Source organism: Rhododendron vialii, chromosome 3a, assembly GCF_030253575.1.
Source record: "Rhododendron vialii isolate Sample 1 chromosome 3a, ASM3025357v1".
Classification (NCBI taxonomy): domain Eukaryota; kingdom Viridiplantae; phylum Streptophyta; class Magnoliopsida; order Ericales; family Ericaceae; genus Rhododendron; species Rhododendron vialii.
Genome location: NC_080559.1, coordinates 18,579,807 through 18,604,803, shown reverse-complemented (window position 1 = coordinate 18,604,803; position 24,997 = coordinate 18,579,807). Strand labels below are relative to the sequence as shown.

The 24,997-nt window shown below is 40.1% G+C and overlaps 1 protein-coding gene across 1 annotated transcript; it reads left to right on the top strand.

The window, feature by feature from the left end:
* The first annotated feature begins 7,209 nt into the window (after positions 1-7,209).
* Positions 7,210-9,934, top strand: LOC131319548 (aquaporin TIP1-2). The gene is made up of 3 exons (XM_058349848.1): positions 7,210-7,469; positions 8,342-8,592; positions 9,319-9,934. Exons 1-3 carry the CDS (start codon positions 7,337-7,339, stop codon positions 9,691-9,693), a joined length of 759 nt encoding a protein of 252 aa, XP_058205831.1. The 5' UTR covers positions 7,210-7,336; the 3' UTR covers positions 9,694-9,934.
* The last annotated feature ends 15,063 nt before the right edge of the window (positions 9,935-24,997 follow it).

Genomic DNA, 24,997 nt, shown 5'->3' with positions numbered 1-24,997 from the left:
TCCAAATTATAAAATTCCCCCTGTTCGTCTCTAAACTCTGGCATAAGATGCTAGGGTCACAAAAGTAACACCGTGAGCAATTAAGCCTAATAGCTAACTCCTACCCCTATGTCCCATAAACTAACAAAAATAACATATAACAATTTATTAAAAACATAACAATTTATTAAATAGATCTATTTTTTTGGAAAATACGGGTTATGACAATAAATCTAGCTTACTAATTGTGAAACATTTCTTTTCGCATTCCATTTCTCGTGTTTCATACACATGCACCATTTCGCGCGTTCACATTATTCTTTCAAAGCTTGCTAAAGTTATGCGGTAAAATAGATTTCTATTTTCATGCAATTCTAATTTCATTAACATCAAATACTATAACGACACATAATAAAGGAGTAACACCTTGTTGGTAAACACACTTGATATTTTACAACTAAAGTTAATAACGTACACCAGTTGGTTTCAAATTTCCATTACCTAGTTTTTAAGTCATGCTTTTCTTAGTAAAAATCAATAAATGACAGTGAACAAACTGTTCTAGCCACATAATACCATTCTAAGTTTCCAGGTAACTTTTCATTTTTATACAATTAGCTTAAAAATTGATTTCTTTATAATTAACAAAGATTATAACAATCATACTCTAACTCCAACATTTTCAATTCCAATCATCTGAATATTTAGCTATGATAACTTAGATTAACATCTTCAATTCTTCCAACAAACTAATATGCTAGTAATTAGAAAACTCTCTATTTTTTTTATAGAACAATACTTTTTAAAATCAAACGAACAAGTAGCACTACTATATTTAGGGGAGAAGATAAGAGGATTCTACTGTTCTTCTTGGCGGTAGAGCGGCTACGGAGTATGTCGGGTGAAAATGCGGGCGGAACAACGTTGGTTCGGTTTGACCGAAGAATAAAAAGAAGGTAGTTTTCTTTTTTCGGAAACACAAATATTTCTATAGATTTCGAAAATCAGGATCAAATGGTGTTTTGAGTGGTGTAGGAAAGGCGGCAAGGTGGTGGTGGCATTGAACTAATTCCCTCTTCTTCTTCTTCTTTTTTCTAGCCGAAACCTCTCTCTCTTTTGCTCTCCAAACTCATACTAATGAAGCATGTGAGAAGTGGATGATTGGTGGTGTGTGTGCCCTTGTGAATGTGGAAGGAAGGTGAAAGACATGCCTATTTATACTAGTGAATGAAGAATCTAGATCATATCTAGAATATCTAGCAAAATCTTAATAAAATCCAATCTAATCTTCTCCTAATCATATCTAAGGAAATCCAATCTAATCTTATCCTAATCATATCTAATAAGATCCAATCCAATCTTGGAAAAATCTATATCAAATCTCTCTCTCAATCTCCTACAATTAATTCCTTAGGTTTGAGGGAATCAAAATCTTAAATTGTATATCATATCTAGATTTTCTAGGATCCTAACTAGATCTTGGATAAGATTTTGTAGGATCCTAACTAGATTTTGGATATCCTAGCTAGATTTTTCTAGGATTCCTTAAGATAAAAATTATGACTCTCTCTTTATCTACCATGATTATACTTGGATATCAATCTCTCCCACTTGCTAGGATTTGTAAAAAAAATATAGGTTAGGGTTTGCATGTACATATATATCCATATAGCTTTACATATTTACTCAATAGGATTTTAGTATTTTCTTTTAAATAATATATTAAAAAAATCGAGTCATTTATTAAAAGAATACTAAATTAACATCTAAATGAAAGAATTTCAATTAAAATATTAAATTTTATTATAAAAAATTTAGGGTTGTTACAAAGATGGGCTTTCAACTCAGTAAATGAAGCGATGGTGTATCTCTGCATCTTCTTCGATTATTCTGCATATAAATTGCTGCACTTGTTCATGAAGTGATGGTGTATCTCGCTGTTTTGGTATGCTGCATTTATTCATGGGCGTTACTCATTCTGTGGATTGGAGCTAGTTAGTACCTTGGTATTCTACTATACTATTGCTGCTATTTTCCTATGATACTGCTGCAGCTTACTATTGGACCGAGGCCTTCTATTAGAATGCAACTTACTATTATTGCTGCCTTTGGCTACTTCGGTGCTATGGTCATTTGGGTGCTATTCTGTTTGGAATGCTAGTTTTTGCATCTATTACTATGTTTTGTTACCACATTTTGTTGCTATGTTGTAATTGATTGCCATCCATCTGTGGAGTGGAGTTTATACCCAACATCTCTATGTTATGTTGTCGTATGTTTTCCTTCCCTCTTGTAAGAAGGATTGCAAACATCGTGCTTCATCTAGCTCTATGTAACCATTTGGCGTAGGCAATATTTTGTTATTTTCTTTCATTTTTTTTTCTTTTATTTCTCTCCTGGGCATGCCCCTTGTAGGTTGTATATTCAGTTAACCTTTTTTTCAATTTCAAGCTGATTTACCAAAAAAATAATAATAATAATTTGGGGTTGGAGTGCCAATGATGTAATTTCTCTAAACTTGGGAGTTGGTTTCTAAGATAAACAATTGGGAACTCTCTTTTGGGTATTACCTATGTAACGACCCTAATTTTGGCCTTAAAATTTTTAAAAAATATATATACACACACACACACATTGTTAATTAAATAAACTAACAAGTTTACCCGATTATTTATTTTATAATTAGTTTCATTATTTATTTAAATTTCATAAAAATCAGTAACTACTTTTTTTGTTCAACATATATACATACACATACATATAAATAATTCTTTTTCCTACCCAAACCTAACACTACGTACCCATCCCAAAATTTAAGGAACCATGTTCCCTCACTTCCTTATTTCTCTCTCTCTCTACCGAGCCACCACCCCCTCTACTCCATTTTTTTTTCTCTCGCCCACTACTCCTCCCCATCACCCCACTCTTCTCTCCATTATAAACACCTCCCCCTCCCAATCCAGAAAATTGAACATTAACACCCTTCACACTACCACAGAAATTCAAAAGCAAGGAAAGGAAAAAGAGAGAGAGAATCTGAGCTCCGGCAGGTGAGGTCTGGAGGAAAAATACGAAGTGGGTTTCGGTTCTACACTCACCCGAACCCAAATCCGCGCTACACCAACTCTAGCACGACCCCGAGCACCTCCGAACCAATTCTCAATTATCCGAAGTCACCCCCGGCGTCCTGTTGCTCCGTCGTCTTCTCCGATTCTTTTGTAGCTGTCCGAAACCGTCCAAACCAGTTAACCGCTTTTTCGACCGAAACCAAGGTAGGATAATCGCTCTCCTACTTCCCCCTAAGTATATTTAGTTCCTGATTAATGTTTTGATGGCTTGGAACGGATGTAGATAACCCCATGCATCAACCTCACCTAAATTGGAAATCCTCTGTTTTCTGTTGAAAGTCTGCTGTAGCTTTTATGTTGGTTTTCAAATTTTGCATAATGCAATTACACTCCATCTTCTTGCGTATATTTATATGTTACTATATAATACTATCAATGTGCTGGTGATGTACGTTTGATGTTTTGTTGCGATAACAAGAAACCCAAGCCGAACTGTAAACTTTCGAAAAAGCTTGGAATTGGAACATTACGTCGCTGTGAAAAACTAATTAATGTTCGGGCCCAGTATATTGGTTGTTTCCCAGTAGGTTAAGACCGATTTTAGCACTCCATAGCGTATAAAATGAACACAAACGAAGAAAGAGAGTGCAAACCGAGCTCTGAACAAAAATCTGCGTTTATTTATTTATTTATTTATTTGCTGGAATGGAAAATCTGATCTGTCCATCTTGTTCGCCTCCTCGGGACGGGTCGAATAATGATTTAACAAGCCTTCGTACGATGTCAGGTTAGATCACATGCGTCGATCAAAGTTTTGAGCGTGTGAGTTTACCACACTCTATAATTTTTCATTTGGCCTGAGGTTGGAGATGAGGCGACATCATGCCGATGTCACCTCCTGCGTTGAACAGAGGACTTTTTAAAAAGTTTCGGAATAAACTACGGTTTAGTCCTTTAGTTAGTTAATAGATCAAATTATTTTGATACAATATATACTTTATTACTTTCAACCCCTGAGGTTTAAACTCGTGTTAATTCTAAATCCTTGGATTGAATATAATTTGGATGAACAGTGGGAAGTTCGAAACATTAATTCTACTGCCTCCGGACATGTTAAACTTTGAGCATAAACCTTGATTTTGTCATAGTGTTATTTTCTTTCCAGTCTTTCAAATAATCATGTTGTTGTGGAATTGCCTGATTGTTAGATTGGACAACTAGGTTTCACGGGATGGTTACGAGTAGTGACTCACGTAGACGATGTTAAGTAATGGAAAATAATAAAGTGTTGAAAGTGTGAGTTTGTGGATGATGATTTGAGCCATGGTGATGGCAAGGGTAACCAATGGGGCCCTGTATTGAAATGGGTAACCAATGGGGCCCAGTATTGAGAGATGTTGTGACGCTATTGTATAATGCGTCATGGGAAAATTTGCTTCTTTTGTTCAAGAGGGAATAGGTCCCATGAGACGGTTATAATTAGTGGTAGGAAGTGTCCGACCCTAATGTATGATGCGTCATGGGATGACTCGATCCTCCTATTATGGTCTTAAGTGAGAACATGCTAGATACATAATTTAGGTGAACTCACCTAGGATCCCGGTACAGGATAAGCAAGAGGAAGGGTGGACCCATGAGACGGTTGTAGTTAGTGGATGTGGGAGGAAAATGATCTCGTGGAGAGAATTCTTAGATATCATGTAAGTTGATGGATAGTAAAAAAAAGGATGATGTGCTAGTATTCTGTACCTTCTGCATATTGTCAATTTTTATATTGTCGAACTGCTAACTGTAGAGTAAGGGGTTACTAGGGTTGGGATTATCTACTGAGTTTCAAAACTCATTATGGTGCCGTTGGGCTGGCGTTTTATGCCAGGTAATCAAGAAACCGAAGAGCAGAATCCTCTTCAAGATGACTAGTATCAGGGTGAGGGCCTCCCAGCTGAGGAAGGGGAGTTTGTCGAGCCATGGATACCCTACCCTTAGAAGCTCTTTAAATTTAAAGTATTGTTATTTGAATTTCCAAAAGTGTTATCACATTTGTCAAACTCTGTTTTTTTTTTTATTGGATTGTAAGACAGTTAAGTTATTTTGAATTTGGTATTTGAGATTTTTGCTACTAAACTCTGTTTAATAAAATTTATTTCTTAAATCAGTTTTATGGGTTATTAAATCAATTAGAAATGATTTAATTAACGTGTCCGAAAATCGGGGCGTTACAACCTTTGTAATGCGAAGATCGTATTTCCACAAAGGATTATTTATTTATGTTAAAAATCGAGGGCGTGACATACAGGCTCCCTTTTGTGAATTACTATTGATTTTCAAGTTAAACCTTCTGAGTGAGAGCAGTATTGTGATTCTCACTTGAGTTATAAAAGAGAATCATTAGCTAGCCGAGTCGCGGGTCGATTGATCCCAGAGACCTTGCCGCTCGTTTAAATAGTTTAAAACTTCGTTTTATAGCCGTTTACTTTCCATCGTTTAAAGTTCTAAAACTTGGCCGTCTCAACGCTACAATTCTCACATCTACAAATCCACGCAAGTCATTATTGATATTCCCTTGGGTATGATATCCGGTCTTCCAGTTTATTATGTTTTCAATGAATCTAGCCCTACGCTTGGGGTACTATATCGGTGATTAAGCAACAATCATAATAGATTTTGAATACACGCAGAAATCATGATGTATTTTTAAACAAAACAAAACTCATGATTAAAAAGTAATCAATCTGTTTTACCCACATGCAATAGCCATCAAGCAACCATAGATCTATTTTAATCTTCAAAGCAGCAGCACCACCACCATGTCTGACATCAATGAAAAATTGATGACATCGTTTCGGGTTCTGATCCAAGATCAATGACTACGATGACTCTGTTCCAGAATGTCGTCGACTTTTTTTTTTTATAACCCGGATGCGCCGCCGTTGACTTGAAACCCGAGTGCAATTTTTTTCACCTCCCTTAAAAGAGGGTAAACATTATCCTCCATCTTATTGATTGAAATGGTGTGGATCTCACAACAAAGTGATGTCATGCTTACCAGGCAATATTCACTATCTTACATGGAGGGTGAACAAAATTCAACTCCTTGAAATCCAGATCCGGAGTGGGTCGAAGTTGTCACATCTGATGTCAAGCCTTCTCCTTCGAGAACGTGAAAATAGATGGCTTGCGGAACTTGAATTTTCAACAAAAAAAAAAAAAAAAACTCTTCTAAACTTCGACATAATGGAAGAAAATTTAAATGTAAAACTGTATCGAAGAATACATACATGGAGATTGATCCAAAATCCAGCACGCAAAAGATGGACTTTACTTTGTCTGGTAGTGAACCACTTCGTTCAAGAGAGAGAGAGAGAGAGAAGAGTATGGTTAAGGAAATCTCAAGGGTTTTGAGACCTCCAAATGAACAAGGTCTAAGTGTTTATTTTTCAAGAGAGCGCATATATGAATTTCATAGTGGTCAAATAGTCTAAACTTTGAGACCACTAGAGGGAATTTGTCTGGTCATTAATTTAGCTTCGAAATTACTCGAGGTGCGCAAAATTGGCCTTTATATTCATTTATCGAGAAAAAAATATTAACAACGCAATTTCAGTGTAAAATATGGGACACAAAGGTTTTGGATCGTTATACATGATCACATGCATAATCCATATGCATTGATTGATTTCGGATATCATGATGTCCACAATTGTGCGTTACATTTGTGTTTTGTAATACTCCTCTATTTGGTTTTCACAAATAGGAGTAGACGATACACACAATTTCACAACGTAGTAATTTGTAATGTGATGGTCGGTAATATAAATCCCGTGATTGGCCGGCCATCTCGCTATTCGCTACGGCCATGAGGTTTGCATTTCAAAATGTAGTAGTAGTAGATCGACCATATTATTGTGGGCCCATCACGTCATTTGGTCGGTCACCCAACCGCACGATCTCCGACTAAGTGGGGCCAAGACTAAATCACCACCACAAGATTGGGATGACCATGACGAACTATTGGGCGGCTCCTTAGCTGTTAAATGACACCGACAGGTGGCTTTCCATAATAGAGTAAAAGATGACTCGAAGTTTGTAACGGGCAACCGGTTGGACCAGTTCTTGGACCGTTATTTTAGGTATGTATATATAGGGGTAGGGGAGCTCCCCACTAATTTTATCAAGTGAGCTACACACACAAACAGAGTTAGCAAGAGCGAGATCCAAGCAACAAAAGGGCTTTGTGCAATATTTTCTTATTTTTAAGTTGAAGAAGGTAACAAAACAAGGGGGGGAAAATGCCAATATACAAAATTGCTGTTGGGAATCCGGGAGAGGCAAGCCACCCCGACGCTCTCAAGGCAGCATTGGCTGAGTTCATCTCAATGCTCATTTTTGTTTTTGCAGGGGAAGGTTCCGGCATGGCCTTCAGTAAGTTCTTTCTAAAGACATCATATATATTCTAGTTTAGGATGAGGAGTAGTCCTTTTTTTATCAATCAGGTGTCTGTCATTAACTTTGGTGTAAAGAAAAGAATGAAACACACAAACGAAACATGCCAACATTGTCTAAATTTTTTATTTAACTAGAAAGAACGTGCATAATGTACCACAAAGTACACGAATTCTACACAATAAGTGATGAGAAAAACATACCCAAAGCGCTCTTCCACACCCCTTCCTAAGCTGATGGAGGGCAATGTGTATTGCATGCACTTCAATAAATGGACATGTTTTTTTTGCTGAAATAAGAGCTCGATGGTTGGTTCAATTTCTAATAAATAACTTAGATCTTAATAATAATAAAAACATCTATTCATCCGCAAAATTTTTCATCTGCAGTGATTGAATAAATCATGTTGTATGATGTGATGAAAAAAAGAAGAAGGTCAAGTCAGAAGAGTAAATGTGCCATTTCGGTTTACCCCCTTAAAAAATAAGTTTTTATTTGTAATTTTTAAGCTTAAAAATAACAGACTTACTAAAATAAAAAAAATGCAATATGGATCTAGTTTTATAGTTCTCGATAAGATATATCTAACCCTGCAAAAGAAATTGAAAAAATATTTTCGTAAATCCATTATTTTTAAACTTGAAAATATGTCCTTATTTCTTAACTACTTATTTTGAAATGTGGAATGGGCCTAACAAGTAACAACTACATTGCATCATCCTAATAAGTACTAATCAATTATGTTGCCGTTGTCTTCTATGTTTCCATGAACAATTAGTTTATGGATTAAACGTTAACTGACTCGTGCGAAATTAATTAAGCACTAATAAATTGGTGCATGAATTTGACAGACAAGCTAACCGACGATGGGTCGACGACTCCAGCCGGCCTTGTGGCTGCGGCGTTAGCTCATGCGTTTGCTCTGTTTGTGGCGATTTCGGTTGGTGCAAATATTTCAGGAGGTCACGTTAATCCCGCGGTGACATTCGGGGCCTTTCTTGGTGGCAACATCACCCTATTGAGGGGCATCTTGTATTGGATTGCTCAGTTGCTGGGTTCAGTTGTTGCTTGCTTGCTTCTCAAGTGCGCCACCGGAGGATTGGTAAGACGAAATGAATAATTACCGTCATTTGAGTCTTATGTCACAGCTTTTCCCAATATTTCAATACGGAGTAACATGTAATCATTGACACGTGATAACGGCATGATAAATTATCAAAAGAAAAAAAGAAAAAAGAAAAAAAGGTGAACCTCACCATTCAAATTAACCACGTGTGATCCAATCCGTTCCACCAATATTCTCATTCACTGGGACATGATGATTTACAATTGAACGTTAATATCACCTGTCAATAAATACTAGTTGCGGTGATTTCTTTTTTCAGCAATCTCATTTTTCTAATGCTATAGGAGAATTTGAGTTTGACGAAGGTTATTAAATGGTTCGGATTGTCTCAGAGTCCTGTATTTGGACTGGACCTGACAGTCCACATCTCAGTCATCCATTTTGACATTCAATGGTAGAAAATTGTTAATAGTTTTTCACTGGTAAGAGATCAATCTTTTTGTTAAAAAACTTTACAAATCCAAACCATTGATCGTCTAGATTAATTAATGATAGAGATTTTGAACTGTTCGATTCAATCCAAATACAAGACTGGAGAGGATCGATCCAAAGCCATACTAAACTCATGGGGCCCACAATTATGGAGGTCAAGATTAATCTTTTATGCGTCCAATTCAATAATAACTAGTACATATGTCACATTAAATTCGATCCATGCTCCAGAAATGATACTAACTGGACCTTATCCATGATCTGCTGTAGGAAACTTCTGCATTTTCCCTCTCCTCTGGCGTCTCCGCCTCAAATGCACTTGTGTTCGAGATCGTGATGACATTCGGCCTCGTCTACACAGTGTACGCAACAGCAGTCGATCCCAAGAAGGGTAACGTGGGCATTGTTGCGCCCATTGCAATTGGTTTCATTGTGGGTGCCAACATCTTAGCCGGTGGGGCCTTCGATGGTGCATCCATGAACCCAGCAGTCTCTTTTGGGCCTGCCGTGGTTAGCTGGACCTGGACCAACCACTGGGTGTATTGGGCGGGCCCGCTTATTGGTGCTGCCATTGCTGCGCTTATCTACGATAACATCCTAATTGGTGACAATGCTCATGAGCAACTACCCACAACTGATTATTAGGAATTTCTGTTTGTTTTGTCTCTCTGTCTGTCTGTCTGGAGCGTGTTGAATAATGCTTGGGGGGAAACAAATTGTTCAGGGGAGGGCTACGGGGTCATTTGGATGAACTTCTTGAAATTGGTTGATGTTTTAGTCATTTGTGTTTTAATTTCTCTCGTGTTTGTGGCTATCATTTTGTGCCAGGGTTTCTTGTTGTTTTCGAAGGTCCAATCAAATGATATTCCTTGTTTGCAATCACAAATTCAATGTTGAAACTTGTAATCCACCTAATACTGAGTTCTAACTGGTGCCTCCTGAAATCTTTGAATTTTTCACGAAAAAGATGTAACTTTACTATATAAAAACATGTAACTTTATACTGTATAAAGATCGATTATTTGGAGTTCCCTGTTCATGGGAATCGAGTTGAGATTAGAATCTGAATTCGTATTCGGGTTTGAACTCGGATCCAAGTTTGGGACTCGCCGGTTCGGACCTGAATTGTCTGTGGCTAACAAATCGATTGGAATAGTCTATCCCAAATTAACATTCCCTTTGTTCCACTATCCGTAGCTAGTCGGACCAATCTGCATTTCTTGGTAGATTGGAGGTGGGCCAAGGTGTAGGGATTCGATTTGATGGGATTCTAACCGTGGTTCGAGTTCTGTCCCTTCTTCCCTAGCTTCATGCTTCCGCCGCCACACATGCAACAAGTCACTAGGGCAATGATTGCCCAGTGACCCTCCGACGATCAAATTAGATCTCAGGAGAAGTTTATAGGTCTAGAGTTAGGGCAGAATGACATACCTCTCTAGGTCAATATCCCTTTGTATTTATAGACATTGGTTTACTTGGCCTCCAAGTTAGCGCGTGGAGGGAACGCTCCGGCAACCGCCTCGGATGACATCATATACGACGTAAGGGATAAGGCGGTTACGGAGCACATGGCCAGGTCAGATCCCAATGATTACCCATGTGGTGTAACCTCGTGGGATCCTCCTGGAATAACTACTTTCCTTTATGCGGCTTCGGGGACTCCGAGCCGAACACACTTCGTGCCTTAAGATGTCACCGAAGCCTCTTCTGAAATCCTCTTCGTAACCGTTTAACCGAGTAGAATGCCGGATCATTCCCAAGCCTTCGCTGAGTCATGGGCTGATGCACCTGTGAGATCTCGGTTCACCATGGCTCGGTGAGGTGTCCGAACCCCTTAACCGAAGCCACCACAATAGCCCTTCAACTCGCGGGAGTGACATTTTAGAGCTCGTGGGAGTTGACTCTACTTGTGAACCGTTACATCAGAAACCCTTATCCTTAGGTAACCGAAGCAGAAAACGGCTTCAATAATTGTCAGATCATTGATGCCAACCCTGGACGCCATGCGTCGTTCATCGCCAAAATGGTTCAAGCTGATGAGAGCCTCGGCAGGTGAAATGTCAGTTGTTTGGTACAAAATGTCCTTTCAAGGACACGTGTCCGACCCCCAGTGGCCCAATGATTCGTCGCTCTGACTCCCCAGCAGAACCCTCATCATCGACCGTCTGATGATGACACGTGTCAGAGACTTGGTGCACGATGCTTTGTTTCCCGTGCAACCCTTCGAATCTTCTTCTATAAAAGGGGTGGCTGGAGAGAGAACATGCAACTTCTCTTTCTCTCTCTCTACGATGAACTGCTGCCGCCATCGTTCTCTATTTTCGATCAAGACTTTGAGCAATCTGGACGTGAATCTTCTTACGAAACTCAGGTATGATGATCTCCTTGTTATATTCTTTAGTCTTCGTTCATTTTTTTCAAGTTTTCGATGTCTTTATTGTGCATTGTGGCGGACATGCCGTTCGTCGTCGCTTGATTCATGGCGGTGCTGGATTCCTGAAACTATTCATGTTCTTCCCGATGCGTATGTCCTTCCCGAAGCATATCTCCTTCCCGAAGTGTATCTCCTTCCCGAGGTCATTAGAAAATTTCATGGATCAAGGTGCCCTTCCCGAGGAAGAGCACCTCAATATTGCCCGAGATCTTGAAGTTCCGAGGAGCGACAACCATTATGTCCTAAGCGATAGTTCTTCTTCCTCCCCAAAGCATGTAGCTAACGGATTTTGCACATCCTTTTTGCTAGGTAGGGGCGAATGGTCATTGAAGTCTCCTCGAACAGTTCTAGTAGCTCTGCTTCTTCTCCAGTTGTCCTTGAGCAAATCCGCGTAATGCTTTAGCTCCAAGCATTCTACCAGACAAACTTTGGTAAGAGAGGGCCAAGAGGATGCCAATTGTCAAATCACAAAGAGGTTAGTTGGCCATCCCCAATTTTATACTTAATGTGAGGCTGAAGAAGTGATATAAGATTAAGGATTTTCTTCCAAACCCAAGAGGGGTCACTTGGAGTTTTAACACTCCAAAAACTCCTACCCTTAAATAAGTAAGACTTAACCCCTTGGTGGTTATGCACTGATTGAAAGGGGTAGCTTCACGGGCTGTCATTGATTAGATTGGTGGTTATGCACTAATTGAAAGGGGCAGCTTGGTTTCACCTGTGGTTCGAGTGACCACTATTCGGTGGTTATGCGCTGTTAATGGTTCTTGAACTATCTCGCTTTTAGATTATAGCGAGCCTAGGGGATTAGGTTGAGGGTGTAGTAGTCTGGATGGAATGGGCGTGGTGTGCAGGGTACTTGGGAGGGTAACCTTGTCAGATGCCGACATCTCCAGTTCGAGCCTCTTTTTGGTGCCTAGTCCCTCTATAGTAGTTGTTCTTTTAGAAGTGGGTATTATGCTTGTTCTCTGGGTTTGGTTGGAGTATTAGTATCTTGGTTTACTTATCCCATCTCTGGAGTCTGTGGTGATTGGTAGTTGGTTGAGAGCGGGTTGTTTTCTGGCGAGCCTTAGGACTTCGATGAGGGAGTATTAGGCCGGATGGAATGGGCGTGGTGTGCAGGGTGAGGCCCCCGTCGGATGCCCACATCTCTGGTTCGATCCTCTTCTTGGTGACTTGTTTCTCTATAGTAGCTGTTCAGCTTCCCTTGATGCTGAATTGCTATGTTGCTGCTAGTCCTTAGTATTGGTTATCATTTGGTCATTTCTGATTGTGACTATTTATTTTATCTCCTAGCCTAGTAGGATGTGCCAGGTAGTAGTTCGCTTACATGTTATTACTACTCGTATCACTACTTATCATACCCCGTTGTCCTTCCGCTTAGATGGATAGTGCAACAGAGGTATGATCTCAACACTCATGGCACTTTTGTAATTTTACTTACTCTACCTTACTCTCCATGCAAGTTGTGCATGGGTTATCGCACATTTTTCAATCTTCTTTTTTTTCCTTTTCTTTTCCTCCTGGGGTATGCTCCTTGTAGGCTGTACATTCGGTTAACCTTTTTAATTTTAAGCTAATTTACCCACACAAAAAAAAAAAAGAAACCATTGGCACCAGATAGATTGCTCCCCACCAGAGATAAGGAACCAAATGTGCTTGGCTACAGCTGCCTTGTTCCAAACCTCCATAGATTTAAAGCCCAAACCACCTTCCTTAATAGGAGAACAAAGATGGTCCCATGAGACTTTTGCAACTGTCTTTTTAAGGTCAAGACCTAACCAAAAAAAGGCTCTAAGAATGGATTCAACCTCCTTGATTACCTTCTTAGGGATAATAAAGAGGGGTGACCAATAAGTTTGCATTGAAAATAGAATTGATTTTATTAATTGAATTCTGCTAGCATAAGCAGGTACCTATGTGTCCATGATTTGGTCTTAGCTAAAATCCTATCAACCATGACTTTACAGTCAGTGTGCTTGAGTTTGGTGGATAGAAGAGGTACCCCCAAGTACCTTACTGGTAAAGATCCCTCTTGGAAACCTAAAATGTTCATAATGGAAGCTTTTGTGGAGGGATTAACACCAGAGAAGAAGAGTTTACTCTTGGTAGGACTTGGAGAGAATCCAGACAAATTCTCAAACTCAGTCAAAGAATTCTTAATGTGATTAATGGAGCTCACCTCGCCTTTGCAACAATTCATAAGATCATCTGCAAAGTAAAGATTGGCAAGTTTGGTGGAGCCACATTTCCAATGGAACTTAAAATCAGGGACGAGAGACTTTTCACTGAGGATACAAGTTAATACCTCCATGACTATCACAAACAAGTAAGAAGACAAAGGATCACCTTGTCTTAAACCTTTCTGCCTAGGAATGTACCCTATTGCCTCCCCATTAAAGCATAAGGAGTAATTAGCTGTGGAAACACAAGCTTTCAACCATTGGATCATCTTAGGATGGAAATTCATGGAGGCAAGGACGTCTTAGAGGAAGTGCCATCTGACATTGTCATAAGCCTTCATGATATCCACCTTCATGGCACATCTAGGGGACGAGGAGTATTTATGGTAACCCCGCAAAAATTCCTGAGTAAGTAATATGTTATTAACTATCCTCCTACCCTGGGCAAATCCAGATTGGGCAGGATCAATAAGGGATGGCAGGACAGGTTTGATTTTGTTAGCTAGTATTTTAGCAATATATTTATAGACCACATTGAGCATGAGATAGGTCTGAAGTCCCCTACCTTAGAAGAGTTGGGGACTTTAGGTACCAAAGCAAATAAGGTAGCATTAGCTTTCTTCAAAAGCTGACCAGATCTAAAGAAGAGTTTAACAGCTGAGGTCACCTCATGGCCTATCATAGGCCAAGCTTTATGGAAGAATGCAGCATTGTAACCATCTGGACCAGGTGCTTTTTGAGGATTAAGAGACCAGAAAGTGTCCTTGATCTCTTTATCAATTACCTCCATCACCATTTCCTCCATACCCAAGTGCAATCCCTAGGAATTTTCAGATTCTGAAACTTCCTTCCTTTTATTAAATATGCTTTGACCCATTGACACCACCTGGACTGTTCCCCACTTGAAATAAGGAACCAAATATGCTTTGCGATGGCTGCCTTATTCCAAGTTTGCATGGATTTGAATACAAGGCCCCCTTCCTGTTTAGGAGAGCACAGGTGTTCCCTAGAAACCTTAGCACTTGTTCTCTTCAGGTCAAGGCCTGACCAAAGAAATGCCCTAAGAATAGCCTCCACCTCTTTAATCACCTTTTTTGGAATGATAAATAAAGAGGACCAATAGGTTTACATTGAAAAAAGGACATTCTTTATCAACTACATCCTGCCAGCATAAGTTAAATCTCTGTTAGTCCAACACTTGGTTTTAGCAATAATGTTATCCACTAAACGTTGGCAATCAGAGGCTTTGAGCTTAGTGGATATAAGAGGTACACCAAGATACCTAACAGGTAGTGTGCCTTCTTTGAACTCTAAGACATTCAGTATCGCTAGCCTAGAGCTGTTATTAACTCCAGAAAAATAGATGCTACTCTTCCCAGGACTAGGGGATAGACCTAACAACTCCTGGAACTCTGTGAGAGTATCATGAATGTGTTTGACTGAGTTTAGATCCCCTTTGCAAAAAATCATTAGATCATCAGCAAAGCAGAGATTGATAATTTTGGTACTACCACATCTCGAGTGGAAGTGAAAATTAGGTAGGAGGGATTTTCCCTCTAGAGACAAGTGAGTACCTCCATCACAATGACAAACAGGTTGGAGAACAAAGAATCCCCCTGTTTTAGCCCTCTTTTCCCAAGGATGTACCCAGTGACCTCACCATTAATACTAAGCGAGTAATTAGCAGTGGTGACACAAGCCTGGAGCCATTTAATTATATTAGGATGGAAGTTCATGGTAGCTAGCACATCCCAAAGGAATTCCCATCTCACATTGTCATAGGTTTTCATGATATCCCTTTCATGGCACACTTAGGGGGGTGGATGATTTGTGGTATCCTCTCATGAGTTCCTGGGTCAGAAAAATATTGTCAGCAATCCTTCTCCCTTTAACAAAGCCTGATTGCACATGATCAATTAGATTAGGGAGGGCTAACTGTATTCTTCTAGCAAGTATTGTAGAGATACACTAGTAGACTATATTACAACAAGAGATAGGTCTATAGTCACCTACCTTAGAGGGGTTAGGGACCTTAGGAACAAGAGCCACAATAGTAGAATTTGTTTTCTGAGTAGTTGACCAGACCTAAAGAATGATTTCACAGTTGCAGTGACTTCATGACCAATGATAGGCTAAGCTTCATAAAAAAACCATTATTATAGCCTTCCGGACCAGGAGCTTTGGAAGGATTAAGAGGCCAGAAGGTGTCTCTTATTTCGTTGTCTGTAACTTCAGCAATCATGGCCATCATTTGACTATCAGCTAGTTTTAGTCTGACAACCTATTGAATCCTTGAGAGCCCATCGTAAGATGTAGGGTGAGCAATACCTAGTAGATCAATGTTGAAATTGACGAAGCTGGATTTAATATCCTTACTGTCATGGGTGAGAGACCCATCGTCCATGACCAAACTGGAAATCTTACTTCTATTACGTATATTATTCATAGATTTAAAGAAATAAGAAGTGTACTGATCACCCAATTTGAGCCACTGAATTCTAGACTTTTGCTTAGCTAGACTTTCCTCAGCTCTTAACAAAGTGAGGAGATCCTTATGAACCACCCTCTTTTGACTTATAATAGAGGGATCTGTAGGATGTGTACCCAGCTCTTTCTATAAGGACTCCAGAAGTTGCCTAGTATCAAGTACCCTCTTAGATATATCACTAAAGTCTCTATTATTGAGTTGCTTAAACTCAGGTTGCAACAACTTGAGTTTCTTACAAACACAAAACATGGGATTTCCATTGACCACACTCCTCCATACTTTCTGAACCACATTCAAGAACTGTGGGTGGTCATCTAAGAAATCAAAAAACTTAAAGGGTTTTTGAGATTTTTGAGGACTTGGATTGATGCTCACAATGGCAAAGGAGTGGTCAGATACACCAGGAGTGAGGAAGTGGGCAGAGGAACAACTATAAGTTGTCATCCACTGCTCATTAACTAATACTCTGTCTAGCTTGGTAGTGACAAAATGAGAGGGGTCCTGCTTATTGACCCTGTAGGGGGATGAAAACAATTGGTGCTTAGAACTACACCAAATTGCAACGGTTGCTCTTGCCTCTTACACCGAAACCCTAGTTCGTCGCCGGAACCCTAATCTGTAAAACAGACAAGGGGTGAGCGCACCTTTGCCTCTCGTGGCAAAGGCCCTCTGATGCCTAAGTTAGTATCACGTACTAGCAATAGAACCCTAATTATCAGTTGGAAAACGATATGAATGCAACGTTTTGCGTACCTTTTACCTTTAGGTTTATCTTATATTTATAGATTCATGGATGCTTGCTGCCCAAATATCCGTGTTGCCCTAGATTTCCTACCTTGTATAGGAAACCCAAGATACCTTGGATTCTCGTTCCCTTATCAGTTCATTACCTTAGTCCTTGTAGGACTCTTTTCCAAGCCGTACATCCCATTCCCATTGGGTATTTTTTCCAGATCCTACATTCTCGAGATCTTATTCTTTAACAGAATACCATTGTTTCTGGACCCTTCCAGAGTGTTCCCTTTACTCCAACATTTGATTGGATTTCTTCCCTTGTTCGGCTATCTTATCGCCGAACAGATTGCCTAGACCAGTCACTTCACATGCAACTGATCCTTTATCAATTATTTGGACCACTGCCCTCTTAGGAGCTCTCCTCCTGTTCGGCCTTCTCTTTGCTGAACAAGCTACTTGGACTAGGGACCTCTCATGTCACTGTTCCTTTATTAGTCTCCTGGTCCAATAACTTCTCATGTTAACCGGACCTAGACCCCGTACAACCTTCCTGGACAAATGACTTCTCATGTTACTGGTCCATATTGCCGAACACCGTCTAGCACGGTGACCGTTCCTATTATTGTTATACCATGATCCCTCTTACCACGTGTTCGGGCCCTCCTTGGGCCTGTTCGGGAATACCTCCCTACAGACCCAAGTGAAAAAATACCCTGTATACCTAAGATCATTAAGTTCCAAGGTATAGAGGCAATGGTTGAACTCATGCATATGGGGGGGCCAGGTAGTATTGCCTCCAAACTTCTCATTAGGGTATCTAATGGCATTAAAATCGCCAAGCACAATCCATGGGGAGAAGGGGTTAAGATGATACAGACTAGACCAGAGGGCTTGTCTACCCAAATAACTACTGGCCCCATGCACAAAAGTTGCATAAAAAGGGGCCCTTCCACATTTATGTGCACCTCAAGGTGAATGTATTGGTCAAATTGATCCAAAACCTGAACAATAATATTATCCGAACATACCAAGATTCTGCCGATGGGAGCTTAAGGGTAGCTGCTCACAAAATTCCATTGAGGACAAATATATTTTATTATTCTAAAGGCCAAGTCCTCTTTTATTTTTTTTATTTTGGGTAAATCAGCTTGAAATAAAAAAGAGGCTAAGCGAATATACAGCCTACAAGGGGCATACCCCAGGAGGAAAACAAAGAAAATAAAAAGTAAACAAAGATAGCCTACGCCAAACGACTACATAGGACTTGGCCAAATGTAAATTGGAACATCTGTTTCCCATCCATCTAATAGAGGGATACAAAATAGATGGCAAAATTTCATTTAGAGCAATTTGACTAATAGAAAAGAGCCATGATGACAATAGTAATAAAATTGCAACTGGTCCTTGGGAACCACAAACAGAACTCCATGATCTTTCCATTATGTTGAGAAACCAGAGCTTAAACTGATCTTGGTAAACCACCGTCTTGGACAGCATTCTTGTACCATCTTGGACAGCAACCTTGTAGCAATCCAATAGTAGCCAAAATACAGTTCAGTTGCTAAACTGCACAGCAAAAACAATCGTAGTAGCTGTAGGAAATAGCATTTTGCAGTCCTATAATAGCCCATCTTGGCTTGAAACAGCAGCCATTACAGTTTATGACTTAAATGCATAGCATCATAGTATCAGAGCAGCAGCTAAGTGTTGTCGATCTAGTAGCAGACAACAACAACAGCAGTCACGACACAGATCAGCAATTGATGGACTTGTATAGCAGAAAAACAAGCCGCATAGGCCAAGAAGCATCAATAAAATAGACAGCTATAGCATACGGCAACAATCTCACAGCAACTAGCAGGTTGGAGCCACAGGATACAAGGCCTAAGCAATGGCAAGAATGCTAGCAGAATCAGCAGAACAACAGACACAGTAGCCGTCACTATAATCACAGAATAGCAGCCATAGCAGAAAAGACTAAACAAGAGCAGAGGACGTCCCCCTCTGCGAAGGGAGATCCCAACGACAGCCTCTGATGGTTAGGCATAAACTACAAAAGAAACACTCAAAATTCTAAGCCAGAGCAGACAGCTGCAGCAGCAGCATCCATTACAAACAGCCATAATCGATACAACTTGAAAGCTACTACAACTAGCTATAATAAGGATGAAATAAGAGAGAATGAGCCTTCATATCCTATTCTGCATGCTCAATAACAGTAACAGACACAGCAAAAGCATATGTATTACGGGTTACAGATTCTTCACACATGGTTCTTGATGAAAAATCAGTCAAGTCCGAGATGGTGAATAATAGAACTAAACCTCTATTATTTTATGTTCTAGCAAACCTATAAAATAGAGTTTATTGTGATTCACAAAACATTTTGCCTCTTTTTGTTTGATAGGGTCATTAAGACCCCTAGTGTTCCAAAATCCCAATTTAAGAGGTTGCAGAGACATAAAATAAGATCAAGCAGTACTAAGTAGGTAAATGGCAGAAAATGGAAGTAGTAGAATACTGCCCTAACAAAAAGGATACAGATGAATTACTGTTCTCCATTGGTAAAGGAACAAAGTGCTTGTTCCTTCATTTGCTTCCTTAGTTTCTTTTGAGCAAATTTGGAGAGCGGCTGTTTGACATTTAACTCAGAAGCTTCCTCCTTGGATGGTGCACTTAGTAAATCAGGTGGTTTGGGAAGGGGTTGCTTGGCCTCAGGTGGTGTGTATCAATGCTTGCCCCCTTCTCAGCTTTAGGATGAATGATTGGATCAGTGCAGATGATTTGTTGGATTTTGCTATCCTCCAGTGACGATGCTTACTTCAATTGTTTAGGTAATGCATCTGTCTCCTTAGTGGAGCTCACCACCTTCTCTAAAACTTCCAACAATTCATCTTCAGAGTCACTTTGCTCCTGCTCAATGAGAGCAGAGGTGTCAACTGGCACACTGGGTTGGAGTCCTGAAATGCTTGGGTTGGATACAAAGGGTTCATGCTTCCTCTGCTTAGAGAGATCTTGGATAGCTTTTTGTTTTCCATTCCTCACCTGAACCCGCTATTGCTTTGCAAGTTGCTAGGGAATTGAAGAAATGGAAGCTAAATTTACACATTTAACTTATGATTGTCCAAAGACTTGGAAAATCCTACACATTGGAGGTCGGACTTGGTATCTATAGGTACCACCACAGACTCTCCTGCCATAGTGACTGTGACCTTATCAGGAAGATCTTGCTCAACACTAATCTCAATGCATATTATTGCTTTTGTTGATTTAGTGTTGAGAAGACCAGGTTGCCTAGCAGTTTTAGCAGTAGCCTGATCTACATGTAAAGGTTTCCCAATTGTGCTTGCCACCCTACGTAAGCACTCTTGATTCCAAAGTTCAAAAGGTAACTCATGTAACTTCACCCAAGCTGGTATTTTTATAGGTTGCTCCTGAGCAGGCTTCATCATCCTATGCTAGTCTTTAAGCACAAGGTACTTTTGAGAAAAGAAGTAAGGGCCACCTTCAAGAACTTGCAATTTTGCTTGCTCATCCTTGAATTCAAATAGGTAGAACCCAGATACATCCGGTTTAACAACCACAAACAGATCCTTCCATTGATTCCTAGCAGTGGATACTATAAATGGGTAAGCCATTTTCCCATCAAGGAAGTGACCAATCAGATATCCATTCCATTTACCCACTGTAGTTAATTCTATGTCAATCTCAACATGTGCTTCCTTACCTTGCTGGAGGTCTGGAAAATAGTCAAGCTTCATATCCATTGATGGACTCTGTGACTGTAGGAGGGAACCCCAATTTTTAGGCTTAGTTTTCAGTTGGCTCTGTCCTACACTGGGTTTGAAGTTTGTTTGTTGAGGAAGAGGTTGAGAATGGGTTTTACTGAATGGCTACCTGGGTGGTGATTTGGTAGAGCCTTTATCAAGGTTTGCCCGTATAGAATCAAGTTCTAATGGGCGTGTTATGCTCGGATTATGTTCTGCATTAACATGAGATTGGGAAGTCCTGGGTTGGAGAGACCTGGAGCTATACCCAAGATTCGGATCACCCTCCATGTAGGGATTCCCTCTGGTATTATATAGAATTTTAGAGTTAGGATTATGTACCTCTGTTGGTTGGCGTGTGAACTGGTAAGCCGTTCGCTCCTCGACTTCCATTATCAATCCTTCCTCAAAGAAAACTTGTTGTAGTTTCGGTGAAGGACTTTGAGTCTTAATTGATTTGAGATTGACAGCTCCAAGCTCGGATTGAAATGAACTCAAAGGGTTTGCTGGTGGAGTTAAGATGATTTGAGAGTTAACTGGGATTGGTACCTCCAGCCCAAAATGAATCGAGCTTTTTGGGTTTTGTGAATTTGGTAGCTGCTTTTGTTTTAACTCATTGGAATCCTGGGCCTTGACTCCCAGCCCTTCCGCGAAGGAGATTGAGCCATCTGCCATGGGAGAAGATCACTGTTCGCCTAACTCACCCAAATTGCCTAAATTGCCCATCTTCTTCCTTCTATGCCACTTTGCGTTGTGCTGCATTACAATCTCTATCCCCGTGGGACAGAGAATAAGCCTTCAAGGAAGAGTGTGGAGTTGATTTATGTGTTTATGAATGACGATGACTATGTGGTGGATTGGGCGAGGTATATTTTTGAGCAGTTGGTGGATTTCAAGGGGGGATACTATCAGCTCAGCCCATATGCCATTTCTTTGCATGATTACTGAAATTCGAAAAACTCAGGGAGTGCGCAGGAAACTTTATACCGAACTAGTTGAACCTTCTCCAGGGGACATTACTATTTCTGTGCTCGAGAAGAGCAAGTCCCAATCCAAAGCTCTTGGGGTAGGTTCGTCGGCAGGCCCATTGGCTTCCATTCCCTCGAGTCATCCATTCGGATGATGCCTGGTCCTAGAGCTCCACCTGAGAATATTTGGAAGAAGATCTTTTGCCAAAATGTGGCCATCTGGAACTGCCTGCAGAAGGAGAAGAAAGAGAGGAAGAAGATTAAAAGGGAGATTGGGGAACTCAAGCATGAGTAGAGCTGGCAAATGCACTACGTTGAAAGCACTTCTGATGAGAGATATGTGGCGCCTCCAAGAGTTGAGGAGGAAGTTGAGAGTGAGGAGGGGGAGATTGCTTTTGGCCCGGGAGATATTCCAGGTGGGGAATGAGGAGTAGGTATGTCGGTGGTAGTAGTTAAAAATCCCTCAACTTGGTCGGGGTGTATGGTGGTTGACATCCCACCTCATATCTTTATCTTTTTATTGTTTGTAGTTTAGTTGAACTCGTAACTAGTTAATTATGCAAGTTTTTGTTATGGCCAGCATGTGGCCATTGACTTGATAGTTTAGTGTCGGTGGCGGTCGAGGGTAGTTAACCGAGCAAGTATATGGCTGCCACCCCGTTTTGCCAACCGTTCTTTTGAAACCAAGGTCAATATATGCTATTAAGTCATTAGTTGATCTCTAGTACGCCTTTATTCTATGTTGATTCAATGTTTTTTTGGGGGGGTAAATCGGCTTGAAATTGAAAAAGGGGCTAATCGAATATACAGCCTACAAGGGGTATACCCAAGGAGGAAAAGAAAAAGAAAACAAAACAAGAGTAAAGAAAATTGCTTATGCCAAATGGCTACAAGGGCTAAAAAGATATGCATTGTTTCCAATCCATCTAGTAAGAGGGAAGGAAAACAACGCCTTAATGACACTAGCCAAAGGATATAACCGAATAATATGAGGCTTGACTATTGAACGCCTTCAACTGAACTCCATAAGAGAGATGGAGTAATTTTAGGTATGCAGCCCACTCTAACAGTAGTAAACCATCCTTGATTAGCTTATAACAGCAACAGAATATAGTAGTACAACAGTCAAACTAGCAGCAAAACACTTCAATTGCAACAAAACCCTTCAAATGCTGGACATTAGAAGCAACACACTTTAGTTGCTAGTCTGCACAAAAAAGACCAACATAACAGTAGCAGCAGTTTGCTACCATATCAGAAATCAGGTGTAGCAGCAGTAGTATAAGTAGCTGGCAACAATCGTGTCTTGAAGTGCCAGATTGCTGGTCTAGCAGAACAATGAGGTAACAGTAGATTGATGGTCGGCAATAGCAAAACATTTCAGTTGCTGGTCAGCATAGAACAGACCAGCAGAACAACAGCAGCAACTTGCTGCCATATTAGAAAGTAGGCAGCAAGGTTTGCCAGAAAACAATGAGGTAGCATCAGCAGCAAAAAGGTTGCAGACTAGCAGCAGTATCGACAAAACAACAACCACAATAGATGCAATAGCAGTAGCATTAACTGGTGGCAATGGATTGTCATCAAACCAACCGTGATAGAAAACACATCTAGGGACATGCCCCCTCGCAAAAGCATAAATTCTGCAAGAGACAACCCCCCAAGGATAGGTAATACCAAGTGAAAATCGGCTAAATCTGCTCAATCTATTTTTACAAAGACAAATAGCTCAAGAAGTTGATTCAATGTTTGATCGTTGGCATACTTAGTTTGTGACATGTTTTTGCTTTCGGTAGTGTAGTTGATAGTTGTTTGGCTATGAATTCTGTCTATTGGTGCTCTCCACATATATAAGGCTGGGCATTTTTGTTCACCACCCCTAATTCCGAGCACCTCTTTTGCTGGATATGGTTACTTTTGCATCATAGTAATTAAACTTTGTATCCACCTTTTGATCAAGGATATGCTCGTTGGATGCTTTCTTAGCATGCTTAGTGTTTAGTTGGCTTTTGAAAGAGGAAAAAATAGGCTTTTGAACTCTTGCTAGTTGGATACGGTATGAGCATGTGTTTAAGTTGTATTGCCGGAAGGATTGCGTAGTTTTCTTTTATTTCTATTGTGTTGTCACTAGGGGCTAGCAACGTTCAAGTTGGAGGAGTATAATCTTGGTGCTTAAGTCCTCCAATTTGTAGCGTTTGTACATATAAGTTATCGTTTTTATTCGATATTGCACGTAAGGTATTTTTGTAAGCGTTTTAGGTAAACCGCGCGAATAAGGCGTGTTTTGCTGCCAAGGACGATCCCCAAGGATAACCAAGTGCCCAAGGCCTTATGGTATTGTTCCACCCAAGTCCAAAGAACTAAGAAAAGAAGCACTAGAGGGTGCTTGGGATGTTTTAAAGGCCAAGGGAAGAATCTGGGGATGAACTGCAAAAATCAGCACTGGTATTGATACCAAGTCAAAAAGGTATCAATACCATCAGGAGCCTTGGAATTCTAGCCGCAGGGGTATCGATACCCTTTCGGATTTGTATCAATACCAGTTCTGCTCGTTCATAATTTTTTGTTGCCTTTTCAACCTTACATTTATAGTAAGTTTCTTTTAGTAGCAAGTTTTTGGGATATTTTTGTGGTATGTGTAGAGAGAGAAAGCCCATGTATATAAGGCACTCTCTCTCTCTATGTCTCTCTCTCTTTCTCACGCACAAATTAAAGGCTTGTTGCACTTTAGCTGTAAGTATTGCTAGTTTGTTAATTTCTCAAGTACTAAAGTTGTTTGTATCGTTGAGATCCTTTATAATATCATGTTAGTTTTTGTTTTATTGGTTAAATCTTTTGCCTCAATTTCTCCCTATGCTCAGTTCTTTGAGTATGTGTGAGTAGTTGCTTAGGCTTGGCAACGGGGTGAATAACGCCTCGTGACTCAAGTTAATCTTGTTTTTCTCAACTCGAGACTTGAGGTTCGGTTTGGAAAATGAGAAGGGTTCACCTTTTATTTAACAAAACTTGACATTGTTAATCTTTGGTAATCATGTGCCCACACACATGGTTCCAGAGCAATGTCACGCCTTGTGTTTGCCAAAAGAAGTTAAGAACTTGCTCGCTTTCCAAACTACGCTTCTACTCTTTTATTGGTTTCATAGCTAAATCTTCTGGTTGATAGCCTATGTCATGCAATTCAAAGAGTTGGATGACTTAAGTTATGGGTGTTAGTAACTCCAACGCCTTGCCGCTTGTTTAATCTAGTAAAAACTCATTTCTAGTCTCTTTCATAAGAGTATTTTCCACCTTTCAAAGCAAAACCAAAAGTTGGCCGTTTAAACGCCACAAACCCTTACACCTACAATCCGAACTAGCTTGATAAGTATAAAATG

Excerpts from the sequence above, each read along its gene's own strand:
- LOC131319548 (XM_058349848.1), top strand. The coding sequence starts at position 7,337 with ATGCCAATATACAAAATTGCTGTTGGGAATCCGGGAGAGGCAAGCCAC. Across the intron at positions 7,470-8,341 it reads AGGTTCCGGCATGGCCTTCA|ACAAGCTAACCGACGATGGG; the intron begins GTAAGTTCTTTC and ends TGAATTTGACAG. Across the intron at positions 8,593-9,318 it reads AGTGCGCCACCGGAGGATTG|GAAACTTCTGCATTTTCCCT; the intron begins GTAAGACGAAAT and ends GATCTGCTGTAG.